Source organism: Struthio camelus, chromosome 5 (genome assembly GCF_040807025.1).
Source record: "Struthio camelus isolate bStrCam1 chromosome 5, bStrCam1.hap1, whole genome shotgun sequence".
Classification (NCBI taxonomy): Eukaryota; Metazoa; Chordata; class Aves; order Struthioniformes; family Struthionidae; genus Struthio; species Struthio camelus.
The window spans coordinates 25,398,602-25,425,178 of record NC_090946.1 but is presented as its reverse complement, the minus strand read 5'-3'; the positions used below and the strand labels follow the sequence as shown (position 1 = coordinate 25,425,178).

Genomic DNA, 26,577 nt, shown 5'->3' with positions numbered 1-26,577 from the left:
AGCATGCAGTGAATTCCACAATCCACTGTTGACTACTTCTGCTTTACCATAGGTCTTGTTGCTCTTCAAACCCTTTTCTTCTCTCACTGCTTTTCCTCAAAACAATACAGCTTCTGCTTGCTTCCCAGAAAAAAGTAATTCCTCCGTTCAAAGTTAATTCTTCTTTCAGCCATGAAAGTGAATGAAACACAGTTTGAATTCAGACATCTGCAATATAGTTTTGCCTCAAGTTAACTGTTTGCTGTTTATAAGAGCCAGTCTGGGCACTCCCTGAAAGTTTATCTGAGGCTATAAATGTTTTCATACATCTTCAGCATGAGCTGCATTTTCTGTATATGCAAAGTTGACTGGGTTTTCATGTATTCATATGTGCTGCTATGGTCTTGTCTCTTTTAACTTATTGATGTAAAATTGTGGCAGTTTTTTTTTTTCTTCTGTGAAATATTTACTGGGCTAAGATGGAATTTCATATTTCTAGCCTTCAGTTTTGGCTAAAAGTCCACCCAACAGTCGTGCATGAGATCCTTTTCTTGCCCTTTGCCAAAGGATAGAAAAAATGGGAGATTTATATCCATGCCTTACTTGCATAGAGGTAAGTAGACTTATTTCCTCTAGATTGCTTTTCCAGCCTAAGGTTAACGTCAAGGCTTTCTATAAACATATTTTCATGCAATTTCAGTCCTATACATGTTGAAACTATCAGTGTAACATTTTGTAGGAATCTGCATATGCATCTCTGCCTCCTCTTTTGTATCATGTGTTAAAATGAAGACAAGAATAGTGGCAGAGGAAAAGATGACACACTCTATGGCATGATTCTCCAAAGCCAGACTACCACTCCAGTTCACCCTTTGTAAGGATGTATCTTTCCTCACAGTCATCAATATTAAATCCCTTTAAGTTGATGGAGTTATGGGTACAAAATAATAAATACGTTGCAATTATTAACTCCCCTATTTGAACTCCAATATTTGAAGTATGAATCTTAGCTATGAGTTTAGACTAGCTCATATTATATTTAAACTGGTGAATTTTTTTATTCAGTGAAATTGTACTTGATAGGTGTATGTCAATAGGAAAAGACTGGACTAGACAGCTCAACAACAGCTTAAATTAGTCTGTTGAAACTTATTCTTGGATCCACTACTCATGAGAGCCCCTTGTTGAAGGGGCCACACTCTGCACTGGAGAGTGGATCTATTGGTCAGCGTTGGGCATCTGTGAGCTCTGGTGACAGCCCTGCTCATACCTTCTGCCTCTGTCGGTCAGCTAAGCAGCGTTAGCGTGGTGATCTGAGCCGTCTGAGATGGATGGGTCTGCTGGCCCTGCAAAGGCGAGTCTGTTGTCAGCGCTGACACGCCATAATGTTGTTACAGTGGGCAAAACTCTTGCAACCCTGACTGCAAGACCCCTCCCCCCAACCCCAATCTGAGGTATTGAAAGGTTTCCAGAGCCTTTAGTCACTGAACCAGGCACTGAATGTCCAAGAGCAGTGTTGTTTTTTCAAAGTCATATTCTTCACATCCTGATGGAGTATTAGAACTAATCTTAAGCTTTTGGCAATGGTAGCTGCTAACTTGGATTTTCTTCGCTAGAAATAAATTAGGTGTGGGAGCATTTGCTAGAGAGAGGTCAGGAGCTGGGACTTTTTTTTGTTTTTTTTTTTCCCTCCTTTCTACAAATTTGGTATCAGTTGAGCATCAACTAAGGCGGCTGGATTTGTGGAAACCTAGACTTTTACAATAAGTCTTGGTGATTGTCTTGCCTAGTTAATCTGTAGAGCTGGTCAGATCTGGGAATGAGAAATACATGCTCAGCACAGAGAATACTGCAGTGTTATGAATATGAGCACCTTAAAGACAGTTCCATGGGCTTGATGCTGGCTTAATTCACTTCCTACCTGTATATCGCTGTGATCTAGAAAGGTAAGACTTAAGAAAGATCTGAATCTGTCCGTGCTTGTCCTCAGTCCATATTTTAATAAGACCTGGACATACAGCAAATTTCTTTCTCAGGAAAGTAGTTTTTGGTGAGGACATGGTACTTTTCTAACAGAAACGAACAGTCAGTAGTATGCTTGCATACCACAATACTGCATGGGAACAGGAACCACTTGCCCTTCCAGAGGGAAAACACATAGAACTATACTGAGAAGCAGAATACTGTAAACGAAGCATATAGTGAATCCTGTATTTAATAGATGGTTCATTAACAGGTTCCGGTCCGAAGACAGTACCCCAAAACACCCCCAAACGTGCTCTTTAGAACTGAGAGAAAGCTGCCGGTAGTAACTCAAAGACACGTTTCAACGTATGAAACTGCAAAAACTCTCTATGCAACAGATTTCTTCTGGTCTAAAACAATATGCTTCCCTTCTTGCTAATTTACAACTTTACCAAAGGTGTAACATTTGAATTATATAGTAGGGATACAATTTTCAAAAAGAGTTTAAGTGACTTTAGGCTGCTTTCACACATGATTTTCAAAAGCAACGAGCTTTTGGAGGGTGGGTCTCACTGGAAGTCAATGACACTGAAACCCACTTCTGAAAGCAAGACTTCGATTTCTAAGTCCAGAGGTGGTTTTCCAGTGTTTTATCCACACCCTCTCTACCCTCAGCAAATCTTGCAAAGGAAGTCCCTGCAGGCATATTCTGGGGTAGAGATGATGTTTGATTTGAAGTTGAGGACTGTCAGTCCTGCCAGACTGGTTGGCTTGAGCTAATCCTTTTTCAGAAACAGGGCCAAGCTTAGGCACGATACTCTGAATGGTGTGATGTTTGCTTAGCATCAAGAAAGATGTTTGAATGCAGTCACTTGGGGACTACTGTTTTATTATTTTTTTGAAATGAGTAATTGCTTCGGGGGGGGGGATATAGAGGAGAATACTGCTTGCTGGAAAGAAGCTGAGAAGTGGGCGTGTCCCTAAGTGACAAATGAGCAACAGACTCGTCAGCAGCACTGGAGACTGTCTTGTTGTATGCTTATATTTGTTTATGGATAAACTGCTCTCAGATATGAATGTATGACACTCCTGGATGTCAGGGAAATCTTAACATTTGTTGCTTGGGCTGGAATGTGACCCTTATTACTCTTTGCAAAACATACAGTGGATTGTTCAAGTGCCCTTAAACCCTTAAGGGTTTAAAAAAGAACCCATACAAAAATATATTTTTTGACCAATGTTAATGTACTGAAAGTTGTTTGTATTTGAATGCTGAAGGTAGCTGAATTCTTTTAGCTTTTGCACTTGCACATGGTTAGGCTTGCTTTACCTGTGAACATAATAATAGATTATTTAAGTCATTTAAACTGAAGACTGATTACACACTGCTTACAAACGTTGCACACTGAAATTAACTTAATTTTTCTCCTCAGTAATTTTAATTTGCATTTGTCCTTCATTGACATACTATTATCTACTGATGTCTAAATGATATTCATACATTAGATATGGGACCAGGAAGAAAAATTAAATCAAACCTACTCATCTTGTATTTATTTGAGTAACTTATGAATGCTAGTTCTGATTTTATTGTAAAGACTATGCTATTGGAATAATTTGTTGGGAAGTGGGAGGCACTTCTGAAATTCTTTTTTCAATGCAAAGTGTACATTAACATGCAGTTTCTTTACTTTCTCTAGAGAAGCCTTGATTACCTGCCAGCTTTACAGTGAAGGATAGAAGTAAGGTCTTTTTTCATTATATCATCTCATCTGCTCATGATTCTGAGGAGGATTTTGGTTTTATTCATAAGTTGATCACATCATTATTAATATGTATAACTATATCAATGCTCATGTTCATTTAATCAACATTCCAATACATTTATCTCATTTGCACTCATTTTTTAAAAAGCATTTTGCAAAGACACTGTTTTTACATATTTTGAAAGATGGCTCATGAAAATTGCAGCTCTTAGTTATGTTTCTAAGTGTGATGACAAAAAATGATGACTTTTATTTACAAAAATGTCGTCTGTTTTACCTAGCCTCTCTGACTGCTATAAGAGGAGAGACAATCTAAAAAGCAAAACAGTAGGAAAAAGGCATATACTTGTCATAATCTAAATATAAAGCTGTCTAAACGGTAATAATCAAGGTCCACTTGCACCATTTTCTTATATGGTTTCTATTAGTTGCATGCTTCCATCTAGTGAATAACTATTGAAGGCCTGTTCCCATTAAAGCTCATAATTCAGTATCCAAAATACTTGCAGACTTAGATGCAGGGTTTGGTACTTTCCATTCTTGTCTTTTATATATATTTTTTTAATTAGAGATTTGAATAAAAAATGGAAATTTCTCAGGTTAATTATATATTGGGTCTCATGGCTACTCTCCTACATAAAAGGGACCAAGGTGTTTGGAGCTTGTGCAGCACTAATCAAAATGGCTTCCTGGACAACAGAACTAGCCATAATGTTCATCTGTGTTACATAATAACTAGGGCTTTCATCTAGACAGATCAAAAGATGTATGATAGTGTCAGGAGTTGTTCCTTCTGAGCCCTTCTGCAAGATGCAATATATCTTGGTATGGAATATCTGTGTAATAAAGACTATTGTGGCAGTACAGGTCTCTATAGCAGTGCCCTTTGGTAGCTTGCAAATACAATGTTTGTTTGTTTGTTTGTTTATAAGTAAAGTGGAGAACCTCAGGACTGAGTTTAGGTCAAATGATTATACTGGCAATAGTCTATCTGAAGGAAATAATCTTAGTTTCGATGTCTTGACCATTGGAATCTGGTGGTACTCTGCAGCAGAGCTTGCCAGGTGTGGGTGATGGAGAGAGGAAGACTTTCATATTGGCAGCCACATCCCAGACAACAGCAACAGCCAGAGAGCTCAAGGGAGAGGAAGCCAGGCAGATTTTGGAGTGGTACCTGCTCGCTGCTTGCGCTGCTTTTGACAAAGTCAGCCTTCATCAAGTGCTTTGCCTTTGATGAATTGGCAAATTCAATACAATAGTTTTGTTTGAACTTTCCCAACCAGCTCTGTTCTCTAATGCATGTCATGTGAAAATTAATTCACTGTTCACAGTGAGGCATGTTTTAGTGCACTGATTTGGCTTTTTTCTTGGCTGATATGCTAATGTTCTGATATTCTGATAGGTGTCTGAAATGTTATGCCCAAATTCTGTTTGTGTTTCCATGGAGCTACTGAAAAGTTGTTGATATCACTAATGACACAGTCTGGACCTTCATAATCAACAAATCTGAGATAACTCTCTAGACGCGTGACTTTGCTCTGGTACATGGTACTATATAACATAATTACGTAACAGTAGTACATAGAGAAAAAGGTGAATCATAGAGCTTCTGAGGTCGTAAGTGAAACAGAAGCATCACTTTTAAATAAAGAATCCTAAAACTATAGATTTGCCAAGTATATATTGCTAACGATGTTGAAGAGTTGAAAAACTTGCTCATGGACAAATCTTTACAGTATGTGCGGTTCTCCTTGTTGCAGAGAGAGCATCCAGATATCTGGAAGATGGAGAAAGAAACAGGATTTACAGAAATAGCTGGTTATGCCGCAAACATTCAAATGAATCAAAAATCTTCCTAACCATGCACGCTCACAGTACAAAATTATAGACTTGAGACTGCTATGAAACGTGGTTATGGAATGTCTAGTACAGTGCTTCCCTCGTACTCTTGACCTCCCATATTTTTTCAATAGCTTGAATAAGTCTCCGCATGTTACCCAGTATATGGCTCCTGTCACCTTAAGGGGTGGGTAGACATGAATTTATACCTTATTTTGTGTCTGTACCACATCTCGGGCTGGAAGTGTGGGTCTAGTAGAGAGGAAAACAGATTGGGAATCAGGAGAATTGACTTCTGTTCCTGCCTTTGTTATTAGCTTACTGTGCACCTAAGTCAAGTCACTGCAGCGCCTGTGTCTGTTCTCTCGATGTCTGGGTTGAGTATCTGTTCTGTGGTCTTGTTAAAGCAGGGACTGCCTTGTCCTGTGTCTTGTTTTTAAAAAAAAAAAAAAAAAAAAAACCAACCTAGAAATAATGCTTTTATTTTGTGTAGTGCTATTGCTATACAAATGCTAATAAGAATGATACTGTTTAGCCGCAGCTGAAAATGTTGGACTAATTGATTGCTGATTTAACTGGGTACATCTTCACAGTCTCTAATTTCAACTTGTCTCCTTCCGTAAAGAAATTTCAATATCCTGGGCCAGATTGTGGAGCTGTGTCCTTTTACATCAGCTGATGGTATGGTAACCTGCCTTTGGACTAGAAAAATGTCTGTTTTCCAGTTCCATAAATAAAAGAAATCCCAAAATACTCCTGTTGGGGCGGGGGGGGAAATTAGCTGGGATGACTGTGACTTAGCAGCTATAAGTCTGGAGTTCAAAGTGTGTGGCAGATGATTTCTGAACAGGTAGATATTTTTCACCCTTGTTGTTTGGACAGACGACGCCCAATTGCTAATCATAGGAGGGGGGAAAAAAGGCTTTGAAATTTTAGGGGGAAAATATTAGGGAGGGGCAGCAGTAAGAGAAGTTGAGAATGTAATAAACATTCTGTAAAGATAGACTGTTCCTCTAGGCATCTGAAAGCCATAGGAGTCAGTAATGAGGGAGGTGGTTATGAAGGTGAAATGCAGAAAGGAGCATAAGTAAGTCCAATTACTATTGCCAAAACATGTTAATTGTCCTCATTCACTAGATTAAGTGATTTACATGTGAATCACTTCAGTGACACATGATAAGAGACTTTAAACAACTGAAATTTAAATTTGGCTCGGTTTGTTTTACACAAACTAGTTTTGGCTCGGTTTGTTTTACACAAACTAGTTTGTAAAACATACTTAGAAATGCCATCACATGTTTTGCAAACTAGTTTGTCTAAACTGGAGTAATAGTTCTGGATTTGCTTTTACTTTGAACTTGCATATTAAATTAAGAGGAGGAGCCTGGAAAAGCTAAATACTGTGTTTACTCTGTTGTCACTGTTTCTGGCACAACACTGAGGTAAACACTTGCAGCAGCATGACAACATCCAGCTCATAAAACCTAGCATGACATTATATTGCAAATTCTGCAATCACCATTTTTATAGCTGAGTTGACAGACCCTCAGGAAAGTCACCACGTTCTCACTAATCTCTTTGCTTGTTCGCTGGGCTACAGTGTTAATATGCCATGACGATGATATGACACAGATACCTGTCCCTCCTGGGCTATGATGTTTGTGAGATGGTTGCAGTGAAACAGTTGGAAGTGCAGCTGTGTGGTGGTTGTCCCAAATTGAGTTTTATCGCCTTGTTACAATGCAGGGGATGATTCATGCTGCCTGTTGCTTTCCTGTTGTTCAATCTTCTTGCTGTTTTCTGTGTTCTTTCTGTGTTCATTCCCTTCAGCTACCTCCTCTCTCGTTTTTATTTCCTGTGCTCAGTTCCTTTTCTTCTGACTTTGTTTCATTCTCTACTCATTTGTCCCTCCCATCCCCAATTCATTTAGGTAGTGCAGAAAGCAAGGTAATATTTCACTTCCCACCAGAAGAGAAAGTAGCACGATATGTGCTATTTACTACCCTGACTGATTTGTAAGAGAAGAGGCTGTTTTCGTACATAACTATATACCTGAGAGGTAGGGAGCATGGGATTTTTTTTTTTAAAAAACACACCCTGAAGTCAGTAAATACGTACAAATGGATTCAAAATAATCAGCTGATCAGATTATTCTGTTTCACATTGGTATCACTTGCTCAAGATCTCATCAGTTATCCCTGTAAGGGCCAAGAGTAAGTTATTTACAATATACTGGCCTCAAATCTGCCTCTTCATTTATTAGCCTGGGAGAGATATTACACATTTCTAATCAGTTCATTTTTGTGACTGTCACACAGCTCTGAATATGGTTGTGTGTGTCACAGATAGAAAACACCTGGAGCTATGTACTGTTTCTTCCTTTGCAGGAGGGTAGTGTTTGAGTAGATGCTTGACCCTCTATTATCTGGTCAGTGTAAAATTTTTGAGATCGAAGGGGTGGAAAAGAGGAGAGATGGAAGTTGTGCAGGGACAGGATTATATAAAAATGACAGTCCCGGCTTTAATCCTTTAACCTGATGATGATGATTGAGCCATCTGGTCCTGCAGAAGAGACCTGTAGTGGAATTATGGAGATATCTTATTTAATACTGTAAGTAAGTGAAGAACAACTGTGCAAGAAAAGAAAATACAGAAGAGCTGGACACTTTCAGTTACATCTGCTAGTGGTAGGAGGAACAAGCACCAACCTTTTTGAAAAGTGACCCGTCTCCATTTCTGAAGTGACATTTTTTCTGTTTTCAAAATATGTCTACGAAGAAGAAATTCAGTGGAATGAAAAAAAGGACAATTTATTAGGCTACGCAGATTATTACATGCATAACCTAATAGCCTGATTACATATAAAAAAGTACGCTGTAGGAGATTAAAATAAGGGGATTATATTAAATTGAAACAGGGATTAAATATTTTTCCTTAAGGCTTTTAACACATTTTCGAAAGACCTGCTTACAAGCACAATTTGATTGATGAACAGTATTTCTTTTAGAGGAAATAGGCCAAATAATCACATAATTAAGCCATGTTAATGTTGGTGCTTAGTAAACTCTTGATAGTATGTTTCTGAAAAGTTGAAGTGCTTTCAGTGAGTCGCAGATGATTCCCCCCTGCTGGTAAACTCTAGAAAGTCCTAGCCAGCCTGTATTCTGAGATCCCATTGCAGTGTTACACTGAGCTGTTATATGGGAAAGACAATTTCAAATCCTTCTGAAAAAGGAAATACTGCACACGTGTGCACACATGCACACATTTCAGAGTTAGGGGAACTGAGGCGCAGAAGTTTAGTGAAATTATTTTATGTTCTCATTGTAACGGTGCCTAAAAGGCCTCCTTCAGCCAGGTGGCATAAATCATACAGTAAATATCTTCATCAAAAGCTTATGCACCAAGGGAAAGAAGATACCCTTCGTTACTCAGGTTATTAGTAGAGCTGGGAACATAAACTATATCTCCTTACCCCCAATTCTCCACAGTAGCATGGTGCCCCCCCCACGGTGTGTAGTCTGTGAAAATATGCTCCCTCCCATCATGTTAGGCCCTACTTGCCTTTTGAATTAGGAGAAGGGGAGAATTTGGAAGGTAACTTGAGACATTAAAAAAACAAAAGAAGCAGCAGCAGCAGCCAGGAGGGATGGGGGCTTGAGCAGCAGTGGCGTAGAACAACAGATGAGAATATGCCGTTAATCTGTGTAACATGACATTATATGAAAAACTATAAAATTACTGCTATGATTCCCATGTATGACACAGATAGTGAGTTTTTGTCAAAACATGGAAAGAAACTTTCTTTCTTCAGGTTTCTTTACAAACTAGGATAGCAATATTGAACCTGTGGAGTCCCACCAACTTGTATGAGACTATTCATGAAATACAGAGCAGATGCCAAAGAGTGGGGGGATGGAGTAGGTTGGAAAGAAGGAGAAGAAAAAGTATTGGGAAAGAAATTATACTTTTGGAGGGAATGTGTTTCAGATCCATTTTCAAAGCAGCAGAAGGAGGATTTTAATGTTCCAAAATAATAAAACTTTAAAGTATACGTGAACTGACATACAGGCAATATGTAAAGCTTGCAAAAGTTATGATTTAAGGATACGTACTAGTATCCTGGTATAGCTAGTACTGTACTTTCGAAGAGCTCAATGGCCAACTCAGTCATGTTCTTCAGCATGTAAAAGAAATGTGAGAAACTGCCCTGCATGGAAGGTTCTGCTCTAATGTATTTACACAAGAAATGTATTAAATTATGCACGTAGTATTTTTTTTAAGAGTATTAATTGACATTTCTGCTTGAAAATATTTGGCTGATTTGTATACAGAGCCCACTTTTGCTTTGAGTTTTCCCTTTTTCTTAAGCTTCCAAGTTCATTTAGCAATGTGAGTTTGTATAAAAGGAGTAACATGTGTAGACTCCCTGCATTTTGCGATGCTCGTTTCTTTAGACTTCTTATGCTAGCTCAGGAGAAATAATATCTAGTGACTTCAAAGGACAACTGCTTCCAACAATCCACCATGGCTTATATTTCAACTCCGTAACCAGCTTAGCTCACCAGACCTGTTATTTCATTTCATGGCCTGTATTCTTTTCATAAATTGAACTACAGTCTCAGATCAGTGCAAATGAAAAGGGCGGGGGATCAAAGCCGTATAGAATTTATGCAGCAGGGGAAAGGTCTGTGTGCACTTCTCTCCAGACATAGGCACATAAAGTATTTAATTTAAAGTAAACCTGGAAAATGTTTCACACAAGCAGTCAATAATAAAACTTGATGACACATTCTTCTTTACTCACACCCCCTTAATTGCTTCCCTTTTTCTATTATATCTTGTCTGAAACTCAGCTTACAGGTCCTTTGGAAAAGGATCTGTCACTGTAAGTCAACCAGAGTCTGATTTGCCTGGCTACATGCTGCATTCGAATAAATGGCAATAATATGTCATTCACTTTGTATTTCCTTGGTGTTCATTAAGCTAAATTTATTTTCCCTTCTCCTCCTCATCTAAGGCTTCAAATGATATACCTACAAAGTGTTTATTCAATCTGGCAGGTCTCTCACATGTGCTGAGGACTGGAAATACACTGAGTTTGACATAGAATCTTCATTCTGATAACATTGCTTGATAGTGGTTTTCTGAAACAAAGGCAAGGTTAAAAGCTGAACTACTTGACTCATGTCAGGTCTAATATCGGTGAGTGTAACTGAGGTCAGTGAAGCTATAGCTCGTAATCTTAGTCTTCCACTGGAAACCTTCTCTTCAGGCTCTGGGTAAGGGGATATTTACAGTTTGAACTGTTTTTGCCAAAACATAAGTTATCATAAGACAGCACCCATTGCTGAAAGAAGCAGTTCTACCTTTCCAGGTCTGGAGTGTGATATTAAAAAGGGAGGGAAAAAAATACAAGTGTAGGTCCCAGAGCTTTCAGTTCTGACTTAGTAGTGCTGGAAAGTCGAATTCTATCATAATGTTGGCCAGTTGTTTGTTTGTTTGTTTGTTTGTTTTTCTCTGCTGCTCTTTTTTCCGTTCTCTTATAAATGCAAAGGAGATAAAATCTTGCCTTTCTACCTCTGATTCTGAATCAGCCCTCCTAACTTTGGCTTTGTGCCAAAACACCCAGGGCTAGGTACGCAGTCAAAGCCAAGCATTCTATAGCTTGTCTTTATCATCTAACTAAGGAGATACAAGTATAGAAGAGGATGTGAAGGGAGAAGTACCTGGTTCAATGCAAACAATGGTTTCTTCTTCTGTACTAGTGTTTTATTAATGGCCTGGGAGAAATTGGGATTTGTGAAGATGTTTAAGTTCAGTCTGTGTTCGGGAACAAAAATTGAACTCATTGCATTTGTAACTGTTTAAATAGCAAGTAAATGTGCCCGAATCCATGTGTGCAGTATATGAGCACATTCAAATATGCGCTTGTAGGAAGTCACTGCAGCCACCACCAGAACCTTACAACTGCAGTGCCATCTGCAGTGTTCTCACCTTGTGCTCATGGGACAGGGGCCTCTAGATCAGCTGGTTCATGCTCTACCATATCATATCTAGGGTACTGAGAAGCTGAGGGTATGGACTGCATGATGGCAAATAATCACGTCCCTCTGAACTAGAGCTAAAGTGATTTTGACCTGATTAAGGTTCCTCTTAGACAAGGATGATGAGATGGACTTTGCTCCTCAACTTTTGACTCCTGGCTTTAGTTGCTTCACGTCATGCTTCACAAAATACCTGATGCCTGTATCAATAGCATAATGATGCATAGCCTGTTACAGCTTATTTCTATAACGTGCTTGCTTTTTATTTGCTTGGTGTGGCTAATGGGAGAACTTACGTAAAGCAATTTTAAGTTTATTGCTTACATCAGTCACTGGAGAAGCTATGAACAGATACTTGCCTCACCCACCCATTACATCTGCGCTGGTTAAAATAATGCAGTGCAATAACCTACCTACCCCCCCCCCCCCAAACTTCAGCTCTGCTTCTGTATCAATGTTTTTAATTGCCATGAGGTGAAATTCCTAATGGATGTGTGCAACACTTCTAAATGCCACTACACTACCTCTGCAAAGACTAGATACGAAGAGTATGTACTGTTACATGTTACTGTTACCTTGGGGAACTGTTTATGCCATTAGAAAGTGAGCGGACGATGCTGTCATGAGAGAGGCTGGAGAAGTCTGATTTGGTATAGCTTTCTACTCCCTTTGCCAGGGGGTAAATGACACCACAAGATAACAGACAATAGAATCCCACACCTGATATTTTTTTAATCACACCAAAATGGGAATGCTCGCTTAGTCTTAACAGTTTTATTAGCTCTAAAAATAGGTTCTCAAATATTCTCCAGGGTTGACTAAAATAAGAAAAATACAATTACAGAATCAAATTGTTTAAAATAAACCACAGCTTGTTATAATTGAGACCCATTCAGTAGAATAACATTTATCAAGAGTGATAGCATACTGGGAACTTTATAGCCTCAACAAGTACACAGATAGTATTTATTTGATTGTTTTTAAACTGATTGCAGAGTCTATTTTTCTGTTGTCCAATCAAATTTCTGCTAGGGATAACACCATTCAAGAGTGGGACCCAGTCTTCAGGTGATGATGCTGTGAGGTTTTCTACAAAGTAAAGAACTGGTCTGTTGATATAGCACTTTTTATACTTATCATTAGATGAAAATTTTCATAAATAGCCTTACATAAATAATATTCTCAGAAGTTCTAGGAAGTTCATGTTAGTCAGACCTGACCAAACATTCTCTGGTCTCTCACTGCCTAAACTGTTTCTGGAATTATTCTGAAATACAAAAAATCATTAATGTCTCTTATTATAAGAGCAGATCATATATTTTCCATAAGAGTTAAGCTGCAGAGAAAGATTTGACAGTTAAGTAAAATGCATGATACTGTATTTTCTTTTACTGGAATAACTGAAAAGATTAAGCTGTAGTACAGCGAGGGCTTGAGTCATACTTTTATCGTTTTATCTCTTGGCCTGATGTGAACTGTATTATTAAAAATTGTAGTTCAAACTGATTTGGTACTTTATGACTAAGCTCAACCAAATATCAGCTGGCCTGATGAGGAAGGCTCTGTACATACAGGCTCTGTTAATTACTTTCTTATATGTCAAATGTTCATTGATAATAATACATTTCTTAGTATACCTTTAAACAAAGCACTCTTATCTACGCATGAGAAAATACACCATGCTGAGCTGATTAATGCAACATAGTAATTTGTATTTGGATTTAGTTTGTTTTGTGAAGTGATTTATCTGTTTTTGTTGCCAAAAAGAACAGCAGTACATTCCAAGGTCTTATGCATTAGGACATGCCAGTATTCGTTTCAGCAGTATTGACACATCATTTCCTTAGTAGTTTTTAAATGATCAGCAACTTCAGTGTCAGTCACTTTTTCTGCCTGTAGAGGAGCCTGGTCTATCTGTAAATGACAGCTGCTATAATCCACCATCTGACTTTGCAATATTGAGAAATTGTTAAGGAGATAACTAATTGACCTGCAGAACGTGCGTCCTGGCATTTTACTCTCAAAGAGATTATCTGCAGTAGCCTGTGCTGCAGTGTATGTATTGTGGCGAACCATAGCAGTCGAAGGTCCAACAAGAAAGCCTTCGGAGTGAAATAAGTGGCAGGGCTTTAGGGAGCAAGTAATCCCAGAAGTGAATGAAACACAAGCAGTCTGCGGCTTTCTTTCCCTAGATAAAAGTACCAACGAGCGAGCCTAAACACTGCCTCTGCGGATAACTAGTTAGAACAAGTTTAAACTGAAGAGCTAAAATTAAAGGGTTTCCTCTTTGTGACTGCCTGCCGCAGCCTGACTTTTCTCCGCTGCCCCCCACCTCCCCTTGCAGCCGCAGAGCAGCCTCGCGGCCGGCAGCCTTGTTGCGGCGGGCCGGGGCGCCCGGCTCGCCCCGGCCGCGGAGCCGGGGGGAGCCGCACCAGCCGCAGCCTTCCCGGCGGCCCACCCTTACCCCCGTGTCACGGCGGGGCCGGCTGCGGGGCCGGTGAGAGCCGCGGCGCCCGCGGGCGCTAGACGAGGGACTCGCAGACGGGCACCGAGTCGGAGTCCTGGCTGTGCATGGAGCTCAGCCCCGTGTCCGAGTCCTCGTCGTTGTCGGCGCGGTCCTTGCGCAGCGCCCGCGCCTGCTCCAGCCAGCCGGCCGCGCTGCCCCCCGCCGCCCCGCGCGGCTCCGCCGGCGCCTCCGCCACGTCCAGGGTGCCCAGCGTCTCCAGCAGGCGCTGCAGCTCCCGCTCCTTGTCCTCCCACGCGCGCTGCGTGCAATCCAAGTCGGTCTTGATCGCCTCCAAGTCCGTGCTCAGCTTGAGCCCGATGTAGAGGCTGGTGCTCAGCTGGGTCTTCACCCGCTCGTGCTCTAAGTGCAGCTCGCCCTCGCCGCCGCTCAGCTCCGTGGTGTCGCAGTCCGTCTCGGCCAGGCCGGGCCCCGCGGCCAGCGCCAGCTCTTCCCGCCGCCGCTTCATCCAGCGCTCGTTGAGCTCCTCCTGGATCTCGGCGGCCAGGTGCTCGAGCAGCTCCTCCTGCTGCGCCCGCTGCTCCTGCAGCCGCAGCACCTCCTCGCACTTTCTGGCGTAGTCCTCCTCGGGGCGGCCGGCGGCGGGGGCCGCCCCGCCGGGCTCCCTGCCCGGCTCCGGCTCCGCGCCGCCGGCCCCCACCAGGTAGGTGTCCTGCACGTAGTTGACGCCATGCCGCTTCATGCGGTCAAGGTGGATCTTGGCCTCGTACCTGTCGATCTCGCGGTCCAGCTCGCGGAGCCGCTGGATCTGCTGCCGGATGGTGTGGTCCTGCGAGAGCACCAGGTGCACCAGTGTCTCCATCCTCTCCGCCGACGAGGCCTCCCGGGCCAGCGGCTGCTGCCGCTTCTTGTTGATCTTGGCCAGCTTGCGGAAGGCTTTCCGCACCACCCGCCGCTGCCTCTCCTGCGTGAGCGCCACGCTGGCGCGGGCAGCCCCCAGGCCGTGGCCGGGGCGCTCCTTGCTGAGCACTACCCGCGCCTCGGCGCTGCGCGGCCCCGCGTTGGGCAGCGAGGCCTCGCTGCGCACCAGCACGAAGCGCACGTTCTCCTGCTCGTCCCCCCACGCCACCCAGAGCCGCAGGATCTTCGTCTTGTTGGGCAGGATCCGCTCGAAACCGCGCCACTTCTCCACGATGCAGTAGGAGTGCGGCGGCCCCGAGAGCATCCCGCCGCCGGGCTCGGGCAGCGCCGGCCGCTGCCGCCGGTGGTGGCTGTCCTCCAGCAGCACCCGCACCACGTCCGAGCAGGTGGTCCGTCGGGACAGCCCGGAGATCAGCTTCTCCTCCTGGCAGATCCACACCGAGATCTTCCGCTCCTCCAGCTCCATCGGGGGTGCTGCGGGCGGGCGGGGCCGCCGGCTCAGGGCTCGCTGGGCAGCCGCTCCATGGGAGCGCTCAGCGGCGGCTCGGCGCCGGCTGCGCCTGCCACCAGCGCGGCTTCAGCACGGCCGGGATGCCTCCCCGCCCGCGGCACGCCGGCCGCTCCACCCCTTCCTGCCCCGCGCCGCGCGGAGGGGCCGGCCCGGCCCGGCCCGGCGCTCCGCTCCGCTCCGCCTGCTGCGCTGCGGCGCGGCGCGGCGCGCAGCCCGCTCACACTCTGCCGCCGCCGGGTTTTCCTCTCCCCACCACGTGGGCGCCCCCCGCAGCTCACGCCCCAGCGGCAGCCGCCGGCCCGCGAGCAGGGCCGCCTCGGCCCTCCGCGCCGAAATCCGCCGGCGCGGAAACTTAAAGGCCCGCCTTTCTGTCTTTCTCTCTGCCCTCCCTCTGTTGCAAACGAGCGGCGTCGAGGGATCTTCCAAATGCCGAGGGATAAGAGCGAGCCTTGGATCTTCAAAGTGAAAGCCAGAACTAGTGAGGAATTTCCAGGTTTAGTAAATCGTCAGCCTGTAATTAGGAAATATATGTTTGTAAAGCACTTTGCAGATGAAATTAGACGGGAATATCTAAGGGTTATTAAAATAACTAGCTGAGCCAGATTTTAATGGGAGTTTGCTGTTTACTTTGATGGGAACAGGATCAGCCTCTGAGTGTGGATTGCAATGAGGAGATGTAAAAATTGTAATAAAATGCAGGGTTGTGGTATTGATTTCCACGCTGTGATGCATTTTAGGGATTCGTGGACCAATTCTGTTCGACGCAGTTAGAAAGTATTATAATGGGTAAAGGGGGAAAACTGTAAAACCTGAAGGTTGATCAATATATTCTGGGGAATTTTTAGAGCCAATAGTACTGGTAAGTATGTTGTGTGGAGTGGATTTTTTGGGTGGATACAGTTCCTACCGCAATTACTGTAATGGAATGGGGTTTTGGTAGTCTAGACTAACTACCGTGATTCTGGAGTTTAAAACCCTGAATTTGAGGTACACAAAAATAGCAGGCTAACAATTCTGTAGGCTACCACCCTCCTTTTACCTCTAGTATACAGGTTCAATGTGGGCAGCTACTGCCCTAACTTTTCCCTAGTTTGCCTGGAAGGGAAAGATAGTCTGCCTTCTGCTCCGACTGCATAAGACTGCTAATGACAGTGGTGGTTTCTGCCATGCAGATTCCTGTCCAGTGAGGAAGTGGGCTGAGAGACCACCAAATTCCAGCATTCCTGGAGCTGAAGATCATGTGGATCATGTGCCTGTTGCTAATTTCCCTTTATTATTCTAGGTTAGAGGATTCTGAACCAAGGTCACTGCTGCATGTTGCAATAAGGGCATACAAGATAGGGGTGTTGGTAACTGGCTGAATTTTGCTTCCTGACCCTCGTCACCTTACGTTAAAGTTACATATATCTGTCAGATGATAAAGTCTGTAGCTGCTGATTTCAGGGGCTAGTTGTTTTCCTTTCGTGATGTGTCAGAGTTGCTAGATCTTTATGCTTTCTGCATAGAGGGAAGTGTTTGCTAACGGAAGGTTATTCCTGAGGTGCGCAGTCTTTTTTTTCTGAGAGTCATATATCAGTTGTGCCTGAAAGCTCCATTCACTCCAGGGCTGAGGGAGCTGGACCCGGGCAATGGAAGTCCTGTAAGAGAACTGAATGGCCTTGATGAAGGGGTCATAGCCACCCTGAGACAAACCTGAGAGCTCACACTGCCCCAAAGTGATAGCGTGTTGAACAGGAAGGAGATGTGAAATGGGGCTGTACAATTCTGTTTCTCCTCTGAAGGGCTCAAGGTGAAAAAACTGCAGGGAAGCTGGAAAAGGAAAGCCTTGTGCCTCTCATCAAGCTGGTTGAAATCTGGAAAGAAAGATTGTTCCTTGTTGTCTGCTGCAGGATCGGGTGCAGCAAGGGAAAGGGTTAACCTGGCAGTGAGAAATTGTCTGACTCCTTCACCAGTGATTTCTTGCCTTTCTCATTTTGTTTTGATCTCCTTTTACATGTGTTTCCTGTGGGAATGTCTGAAACAGCTTCTCAGTTCTGGCAAGGGACAATACAGGAAGAGCAGGGTGTGATGTGAAGAGACATCCTATGCTCCCCACAGGTCAAGCTGCTCCGACTTGTCTGACTGCCTGTATCTATCCAGTATCCAAGCCTAGCTTTGTGAAATGAAACTGGGAGGTGATCGCTCCATCTTCCCCTGACCACATCTCTGTGTGAGGAAAACTGGCTCTGCCTCCCCAGTGGAGCCTCTAAGGCAGCACTGCCACAGAGAGAATGAAGGTGCTGGCAATTTGGTTGGAGGCAGTGAGATTAAGGAGAGAAATGGTTGACTTCTGTAGGATAAGCCTATCAGATGAGTGTTTATATTATCTATGCTTAAAAAGTCAGTATTAGAAATCTGCAGTGTTAGATTTCAAGTTTAACCCTCAGGAATTTTGTTTCAGGCTATTTGCAACTCAGGAATATGTCACCAGAGCTGCAAAAGTTTGATAGCTTAAGCTCCCTAAGCTCTCTAAGCACCTATCTGAAGCAAGGTATGGGCCCTGCAGTGAATCCAAAAAACAACTGAGTGCAGACAACCCTTTGCCTTTCATCCAAGGATCTCAAAGCATCCTATAGAGGAGGGTAGTGTTGTTATCTCATTTTTACAGATAAGAATGCTCTGGCATACGGGCGTCAAGTGTCTCGCCTGAGGCTATACAGCAAGGTAGTAGCAGTGTCAGGAAGCAAATCAAGATCCTTTACTCCAGAGTCATTAGTAAGCAGATTTGGCTGTCCAGTCCTTTGCCTTCTTCCTCTTTCTCTCCTTCTTTTAATTATTCCATGAGACAGGGGGATGAACAAGTATCTATTAGTTCTATAACTACAAACAGTGATAAAATGGAAGAGCAAGCTCAGCAGACAATATATTCTAGATCTCCAGTGGGGCACTGGAAAGCAGTGGTGTTAAGGCTATTCCAGACTATTTCCTCCTCCTTCAGTGGACAGTCTAGTATCTGCAAACCTACAGGCTTGAAGAGTGTAACATGCAGAGAGGCAGTCTAATTACAAAATCAGATTGAAGGGAAAGGTAGCTGTCCCTCACGTGACTCCTCTCCTACACTGAGCAGCGATATGAGGTCTTTGGTAATTTCTGAAACTAGCATACTCCACAATTGAAAGCTTGAAAGCTAACAGACATGATTACCTGTAATCCAGATGCCATTTGTATACAAGTGTATCAATGCACAACTGTCAGGAGGCTCCACTTCTGAAGCGCAAACTTACTTGACAAAACGCTATCCAGAGCACTTAAGGTATATTGCTGTGTGGCATGTATTTCTTTGTTTTATTAACTGCTAAAATTCAAAGCTGATGATACCCTTTACAGCCACCTAACCCCCACAGGGAGATTTCTGAACTTAACTTTTCAGGCTACATTGAAAAGTCCAAGCCCGGGTATAGACTGGTTTATTTTTACCTGCTACAGAAGAATTTCAAGGCAGAGTGATCAGAAATCAGCTATATTCTGGCATTTCACATGAAGTTCTTTCTCTTCCTTCCTTTTCTCTGACGCGTGCAAGTAAACTACCAACAGTGTTTTGTGATAAGAATGTCAGATCTCATTATTAGCTTGGACAGTGAGGTCTCAGTTTCTTTTTCTGTGCTAAGCAACCACAAAGAAATTTCAGCCCTGATATTTTTAAGAAATAAAAAACAAATGGTGCTCGACCTTATCTTGAATAGCTGGAATCCAAAATAAATTAAAAAAATGTATTTTCTGCGTTCATCATTGATGTAGCATATAGGAGGAGGAAGCATTAAAAAACTGTATGTGAGGCATGTAATTAATTTCTTTCAAAAGCATTTATTTATATGGAAAAAATCTAGAGATTCAGATTCAGGCTGTTTTTCTTTTCACAGTGAAGTTGCTTTTAGTTTTTAGATCACACTCAGGACAACTTACTTGTTTTTCCTGAGGTTACAGTTCAAAAGAATACAGTCTAAGTGAGATGAGTAAAGGCAGGCTGCAACTGGTAATCTATTGAGCCATCATCACTGTCTGGTAAAACTGTTACTCTTTGTTGTGATCCTGAACAGCAGTGCTGCTTTTCCGTACTCCCCTTCTCATGATCCTCTTAATCTTATTCTGTGAGGTTTAGCTGTTGGTCTCTTACACTTGTTGCTTTGTGATGTTTTGTCGCAACAAACAGCTGTAAGGTCCCAAGACGTAATTTGACTGTTAATCAAATCTAGTACAGACTTTTGCAATGCTTGCCTACGTTTACAGGTATGTGAAAAGGCTACTTGAGCTTACATCTCTCACAGATACATTTTTTCTTTTGTAGCTCATTGTTCCTGAAAGTATAAAGCTGAATAACCAAATCATGTTGTGAATAACCAAATCACCCCTAGTTAGCGTACATGGAATGAAGTGCTTGAACAGCTACTTCAATTAGCAGGAATATTCAGACTTTAGTCAAAATAGTTTGTAGGCCTAGTTTAGACTTTCTTTTGAAATTGTATGTGAACAGTTGAGATACAAGAGAGAGCTTCTTTCAGATTTTCCACTGAAGGAATTAGCACTTCTGCTGAAGATGACTATTAAGAAAACTAATGAACTCTTGATCTATTTCTTTCAGTTTCTTGTATCTGATGTGAACTTTCTTGTTTCTGAAGGAGGATATGTATCCAATACAGTTTACATACATGCCACACAATAACTCTTTACTTAACATCACTAATGATACTTACATGATTGTGTGATCCATTTCAGAAGACTCTGGTGTGATCTGTTTGAGTAATAGCTGCTGATACTGGATTACATTGCTTAGACTACTTTATCCAGCTTTCTTTCTTTTTTTTTTTTTTAATGTACACACACCCAAACTACAAGCTGGTATATTGAGAAGCAAGTGTCTTCTAGTTAAATCAGTAGGGGCTGCATGGGTAGGTCTCTCTGCAATGCTTTGAAAATGCGGGTATGTCTGTAGACTACCATTAAGTAAAATTATGATGACGTATATCTATACTGCAGTAGAGCCTGGAAGTCTTGATGTGTTAGATGTAATATAAATGTATGGGAAGGGACCATCCCTGCCTTGAAGGCTTAACTAGTGTCATATAGCAGGTTAGGGGCACAGCGAAGATGAGCACTAAGAACCACTGATTTCCAACTTGTTATCTTTGAGCCAAACGCTTAACAACTTGCTTTTATTTTTTAGTTACGTGCCTATGACTCTTATGACAGAAACAAATCCCTCTCCTTTTACACCTTACGTTTCAGATTTCCTTTTCTTACTGAATGGTAACTAGCATAAACAGAGAAGAGGAGCAAAATGATTAAGAAGAGAAGGAAAATCTTTCTCCTTGTAGTGTGCATAATAGATATACAAAGCTCTGATTCTAATGAAGTGAGGGGAGATGTATTAGTATGCTTTTGGGGAAAACATGAGAAGGATCTGACTCAAATGATGGCTATACATGCTCTTCTTCTCCAAAAAATGTTAAATGTGCTTGAAAGCAAGGTAGGACTACTTGAATAGCTTAATCTTAGCTTGAATACTTACATTGGTCAAAAAATAAATGAAGATTTAAGTATAATGATATCCCTTCCTTCAGCTGTCATACTCAGTGTAAATATGGCAGTTTTAATTATTTACCACTTGTAGCTTCTTTGCTTTTACATTAAACAGTTCGCTAATCCCTTGAGACTCTTGGTGATAGGTTTTTCATTTTTCACCGTTAAGCTCAGTATTAGTTCATTCCTTATCTTATTTGGATTTATCAGGCATACTTTTAACTACCGTAGGGCCAAAATACTTTGCTGATTTTTTTTTTTTCCTAGCAACTCATGAATATCCCCTAGAGTACACCTTCTCTTCTTTTTGAATTAATAAGCATTGTGGTCTCAATAACACAGATGATGCAGAGTTTCCTGTATACACACTCAGATGACCTCTTGTGCAGGCCAGTTTTGTACATATGAAAGGAACCTGATCTTTCTGGCCTTAATTGGGGTGATGGTTAGTCAAAAAGTTCTCCTGTTGGTTTTTCTGTACAGGGCAGGTAAAGGAACTGCTGTGATTAATGATAGAACTCTGACAGGTTTCATTCGGAGCTGGCCCTTGAGTGCTGATAGCTAGAAACATGTTGTTAGACATGAAGCTAGTATCTGTTTTTATGCTGGCAATGTGAGTAATTTGGTTCCTCAACATAGCTGCCATGAAGAAAGAGGCCCCAGGTCAACCTTGGCATTGCATTTTGGCAAGCAGCTCCAACTCGCATGTGCTCACAGGTATACTGTATGCAGTACATTTTTGTAATGAAATTCTTCCAGGTACAAAGAGAGAGTTTGAATTTAATTATGTATTATTCAAGCTGAAGAACAGTTAGTGACGCACGTTCCTGTCTGTGACTATGAGGTGTGTATTCTCATTCTGCCGAACTACAAACACATGTACTCAGAAATTTGTGAGAATTTTTGTGTGCAAAAACAAGTATTGTTTATACTATTGTGTATAGATCTCTCTTACATATAGATTCAGTGACATCCTTTTCTCCAGTGAAATACACTGCAGGTGAGCTTATTAAAAGTGTTGGAAACCACCCCAAAGTGAGAGATGATAAAATCCGGATATATTACTGCAGTAGTAAATTTTGGCATATCAGTATGAGAATAAAGGAATGCCTAGTGTTGGAATGAATAGAACTTTCAGTATTTCCAGTATTACTATGAAACTTTTTGATTTTGAAGTCTGTCATATAAATACATTTAACAGGTTTTTCTGTCCTGTTTGCAGGGCAAATGGTTAATTTCAGCATTTATAGCATAGACTTCTATTCAGATAAGGGTTTAGAATATGTAGCTATAAATCCATATGTAAAAAATATAATTTACTTTTCAGGAATAAGCAAATCCATGCTGCATTAAAGTTGTTTGTGAGATTATTACATTCTTCAGCCTCATTCTGTCCAGTTGTGATCTTCCTCTTTGCAGAACTTTGCAGAAGTCATTCCCTGCACTTTTGTATTATCATCTCAACATGTTGTATCCTTGGCCCATTTCTAAACTTTTTGTCATTTGTATTTTTGGTAGATCTTCGTAATACTAGTCTAGCTCAAACCAAGCCTTTTTGAGTAGTTCAAGTGAGTAAGTTACGTTCTTAAATGAATAAAGGAAGGGATTTTACAAATTCCTTCAATAAAAACTAATGCAAAAGGACCTAAAGAGATCTAAATATGAGGCTGGATATAGTCTTCATATAGACCCCAAGCCCATTCTGACATTAGCAGTGGCAGCTGGATGAGGCCCAGAGGTCTCTTTAGAAATTGAGATGATTTCAACGAAGCTGCTCTATCCCTTGAGCAGATATGTCCTGGATGGGTTCCACTGGCAGATAATAAAATGAGATGGCAACTTTACTTGTGCTTGTGGAAACATTTGTGTGATATAGTGATAATATGCAATGTGAGAAAGGAACCTAGGCTAAAGTAATACGGAAAAAGCCCTGGAGTTGGGCACATGCAACAGGAAAACAGGGTGTGTTATTTTGTGATGCATGATATTCCTGAGAGTCCCGAGAAGACAGTGGGGGCTGAGGAAGTGCTCCGTCCCACTGAGGATGGCCCAGCACGGGGCTGAGAAATAACACTGCAGGTGACATCTGAAATGTACAGCACTTGTTAACATTGCTATAAAAAAGATCTTTTTGCTTTATGCTTTTCCTCACCTAAATGAGATAGCATGATTCCTAGCTAAGCCATAAGTATTAAAGGGTACCAAAAGCAACAGAGAGTCAATAGCAAGGGTATTGTGAAGAAAATAAAAAAAGTTCAAAGGGAATGCCAAGAAAATCAGGAGGATCTGGCAGCTTGTGGAGTTTTGTTGTAAAGGAAGTGACAGAAACATTGATAAAAACAAGATTTGACACAGCACTGTAAAATGTAGTGAATGATCCTGGTAGAAATGGGGACTGTATCTGAAGTCTGTGTTTGGTTAATGGCAATCAAGTTTTCGGAAGACCTAAATCCTCTCAGACCCTTGCAGGCGCTACATGCAACAAGTGAAATGACGGATTATTAATGTTCCTGCACTTCTATATCGTGCTGTGCTTTTTACACAAGAGTTTTTTCAGGTTAGCTTACAATTTGACAGCTGTATAAAAAGTTAGATTGCGTCTGCCTCATTTACTTGTCACTCAAGAAAGAATGATACTCTATCCATCATCATCTCCTTGCGCTTCAGTGGGCTGCTGCATTGTAATTCTCTCGGTATTGAAAAGAGCCTCCAGTCTTATCCTTCAGTTTATAAACAGTCCTCAGAGTCTCATGGGGCATTGGGTTGGGGGTAGGCTCTGCTGGTACCTAATTGCTTTGGATGCCTTGCATGCACTTTCCAGTGTGTGCTTGTCAAGCCAGTTGTCAAAAGCTGACTACTCAGTGGCAAAAATAACACCAGCAAGCTACATTTACAGTATTTTCTGTGTTTAGCCATTAATGACTGAAGAGTCATTATTTTTAATAATTTCATATTTACCAACCAAAGACTACTGTTGTAATGGAGCATATGTATTTTACATCTAATAAGTGCTTGAGACTCATCTATAATTAGTACATATGAATCTGTAGTATCTATAGTATCTATAATTACTTTATAGTAGTGGTTATAATTGTGTATATTACTATATATATGTGCATAATAATATATCCATGAATCTATAGTATCTATAGTGTCTATAATTACTTTATAGATATAGAATCTATAGTATCTATAATTATAAGAAGATAAAGTTCATGGTGATCATTTAGGTGTTTTTTAAATACAGAAAACAAGTTAATCTATTTCCTCTACTAGGAATATTCATCATAAATCGTATTTTTGGTAGATTAAAGTCAATTAATTTTTCAAAGTTCTTCTGGCTTACACCAGCCTGAGATTTGGTCCAGGCACCTTTTTGAAGCTACGTTACTTACAATTCCTTATTGTTGTAACTCATGACAGCCTTTGAATCCAATGTACTTTGTTTTAAGAAGAAAACTTAAATTGGTTACATTTATCAAGTTATAAAATGGGCTTTAAACTCTAGAACTTTATCAACTACTTGTTTTTGAGTAGAGGACACTGTATAAATTGAGATTATTTAAACTGAAAAAAAATCCTTATGTAGATTTTAAATCCTACATTGTTATGGCGAATCTTTTTTTATTTTCAATCCTTTACCCCTCCACTTCATCTCTACTCTGCTCGTACCAGCATCATTCATTATTTTTGACAGTGTTTCTTGACATCAGGAAGGAAGGACAGCCTTTGAGTGTGAAAAGTATGTGACTTTTCTTCCACTCTGAATCCCCCACCCCCTGCAAAAGAGTTGCTGTTTTAGCACTGTGAACACTTTGAAGTTTGTTTTTCCTAAGGTATCTGCCAGTATGCAGTGTAGTAGTCATAGACAGGGCCTCAGATTTGTCAAGTAGCTCACTGGTCTGTGTGTTGTGTATCTGGTTGCCTGACACCCTTCTTGGCCCCTGCTATGCATGGTTTAGCTCCAGCTGAGTTACCCTTCTGCTCTGGACTTCAAAAGGTGTTACATAAAATATAACAAAGCAAAATAATTAATTAAACAAGGGAAATGTAATGAAAAAAATTAAAAGGTGTAGTTTTTTGGTTCTTAGGAAAAGGTTAAAAAAAAGAAAAAGAGGACAGGAGGGGAAGCCCCACTAATGTGTGGAAGCTCTAACACTAGTAGTATGAAAGTACTGTCAGAAGTGAAACAAAGATCTCACTGAAAGTCCCAGGAGAATTACCTTCTGCATGAGTGAGGACTTCATCCAGAGAGATGTTGAGTTGCTGCCATAAGCTTCAAGGGAAGATGCTCAGAGCTATATGGCACAATTCTCCACCCTTCATAGCCTAGGAGAAGTTCAGGTCTCATCTTTCCTTTATTAGAATACATACTTACTCACATTGCATCCCAAGTTAGTCATATGAAGCCTTTTGGCTCAAAGTTGAAAGGAAGCTGAAATCTTGTATCAAGATGTTTGACAGCAAGATTCTTAAAATATACTGGACTAAATCCTGAGAAGTGGAGCCTACCTGCAGCTTGGTGCCCTGGTGTAACACAGTGATCAGTGTAATAGAAATGTTTAGATATCCACAAAGCTGTCACTGGTCTTAATGGCTGTTATATGAAAGCTTGGATTCAGCTTTTATAAAAAGTGTATTTACATGAAAACTCTTAAACCAAAGATTGGAATAAAACCTGAAAGTGCAGACTCTGTTGAGTAATTCTCCTAGACTTTCTGTAGTATATAGTGTTCTTTATTCATGGAACTAATTGTAGTTTCCAAATGGCACATTGGAGGCCTTCAGGTAAACGGAGCTCTAGAAAGGTCACAGCTAAGTCCAGGGTCCTGTCAAGCTGACTGATGTGTAGGCATGTAGTAGACATTTATACTGTTCAGGCCTGGGACTGGCTAAACATATGCTGGGGGAATATAGCAATTACAATCCCATTTTACAGAGGGAGAGTTAGGCTGCAGAAACAGACTAGGAAAGTCCGAAAATGTATTGGCTTTGCACTTCTAAGTCTCAACTGTGCCTTGAAAACCAGCCTTTAGGTAGTGGACCTGCCTGAGTCAGGAAGTCTGTGTCAAGCTGGCAGCACCAGTCCAGGGCCCAGAGGGTCGGCTCTGTGCCTTGAAGCTGGTGGCTGCCATCACCTTCGCTGCTGCTCCCATCATTATATCACTTCCCATCACAACACAGTGGTGACAGCCAGCTGCTGATGAGGCTCTGGCTGCTGCAGCTCTTCCTGTGGGGCCTGTTACTGTTTTGTGGCCTGTCTCCATGGTGCTGCAGCATCTTCAGTAGCTGATATATTGCACCGTCCAGCAGGCAGCCAGGTGTGGCTGGCTGTATTTGAAATCTGAGTTTGTTTGATGAGTGGAGGGCGGTGTGAGCAGGATGCAGGATGAGTATAGATGTGTAATGGAAATTACTCAAATTCTCACTAGCATGACTTGGCTCCTGCCTCTCTTTTCCTTTTCAATCAGTATATTAGAAAATTCTTTTGAAGGGAGATAGTTCTACAAAGTGCTGAGTGCAGTGTTC

At 41.6% G+C, this 26,577-nt stretch overlaps 1 protein-coding gene across 1 annotated transcript; it reads right to left on the bottom strand.

Moving 5' to 3' along the window:
- Nucleotides 1-14,116: 14,116 nt before the first annotated feature.
- On the bottom strand, nt 14,117-15,538 carry RASSF10 (Ras association domain family member 10). The gene has a single exon (XM_068945132.1). It carries the CDS (start codon nt 15,445-15,447, stop codon nt 14,119-14,121), a length of 1,329 nt encoding a protein of 442 aa, XP_068801233.1. The 5' UTR covers nt 15,448-15,538; the 3' UTR covers nt 14,117-14,118.
- Between the last annotated feature and the right edge of the window lie 11,039 nt (nt 15,539-26,577).

What these genes read in the sequence shown, in the direction of transcription:
- RASSF10 (XM_068945132.1), bottom strand. Translation starts at nt 15,447, where the DNA reads ATGGAGCTGGAGGAGCGGAAGATCTCGGTGTGGATCTGCCAGGAGGAG.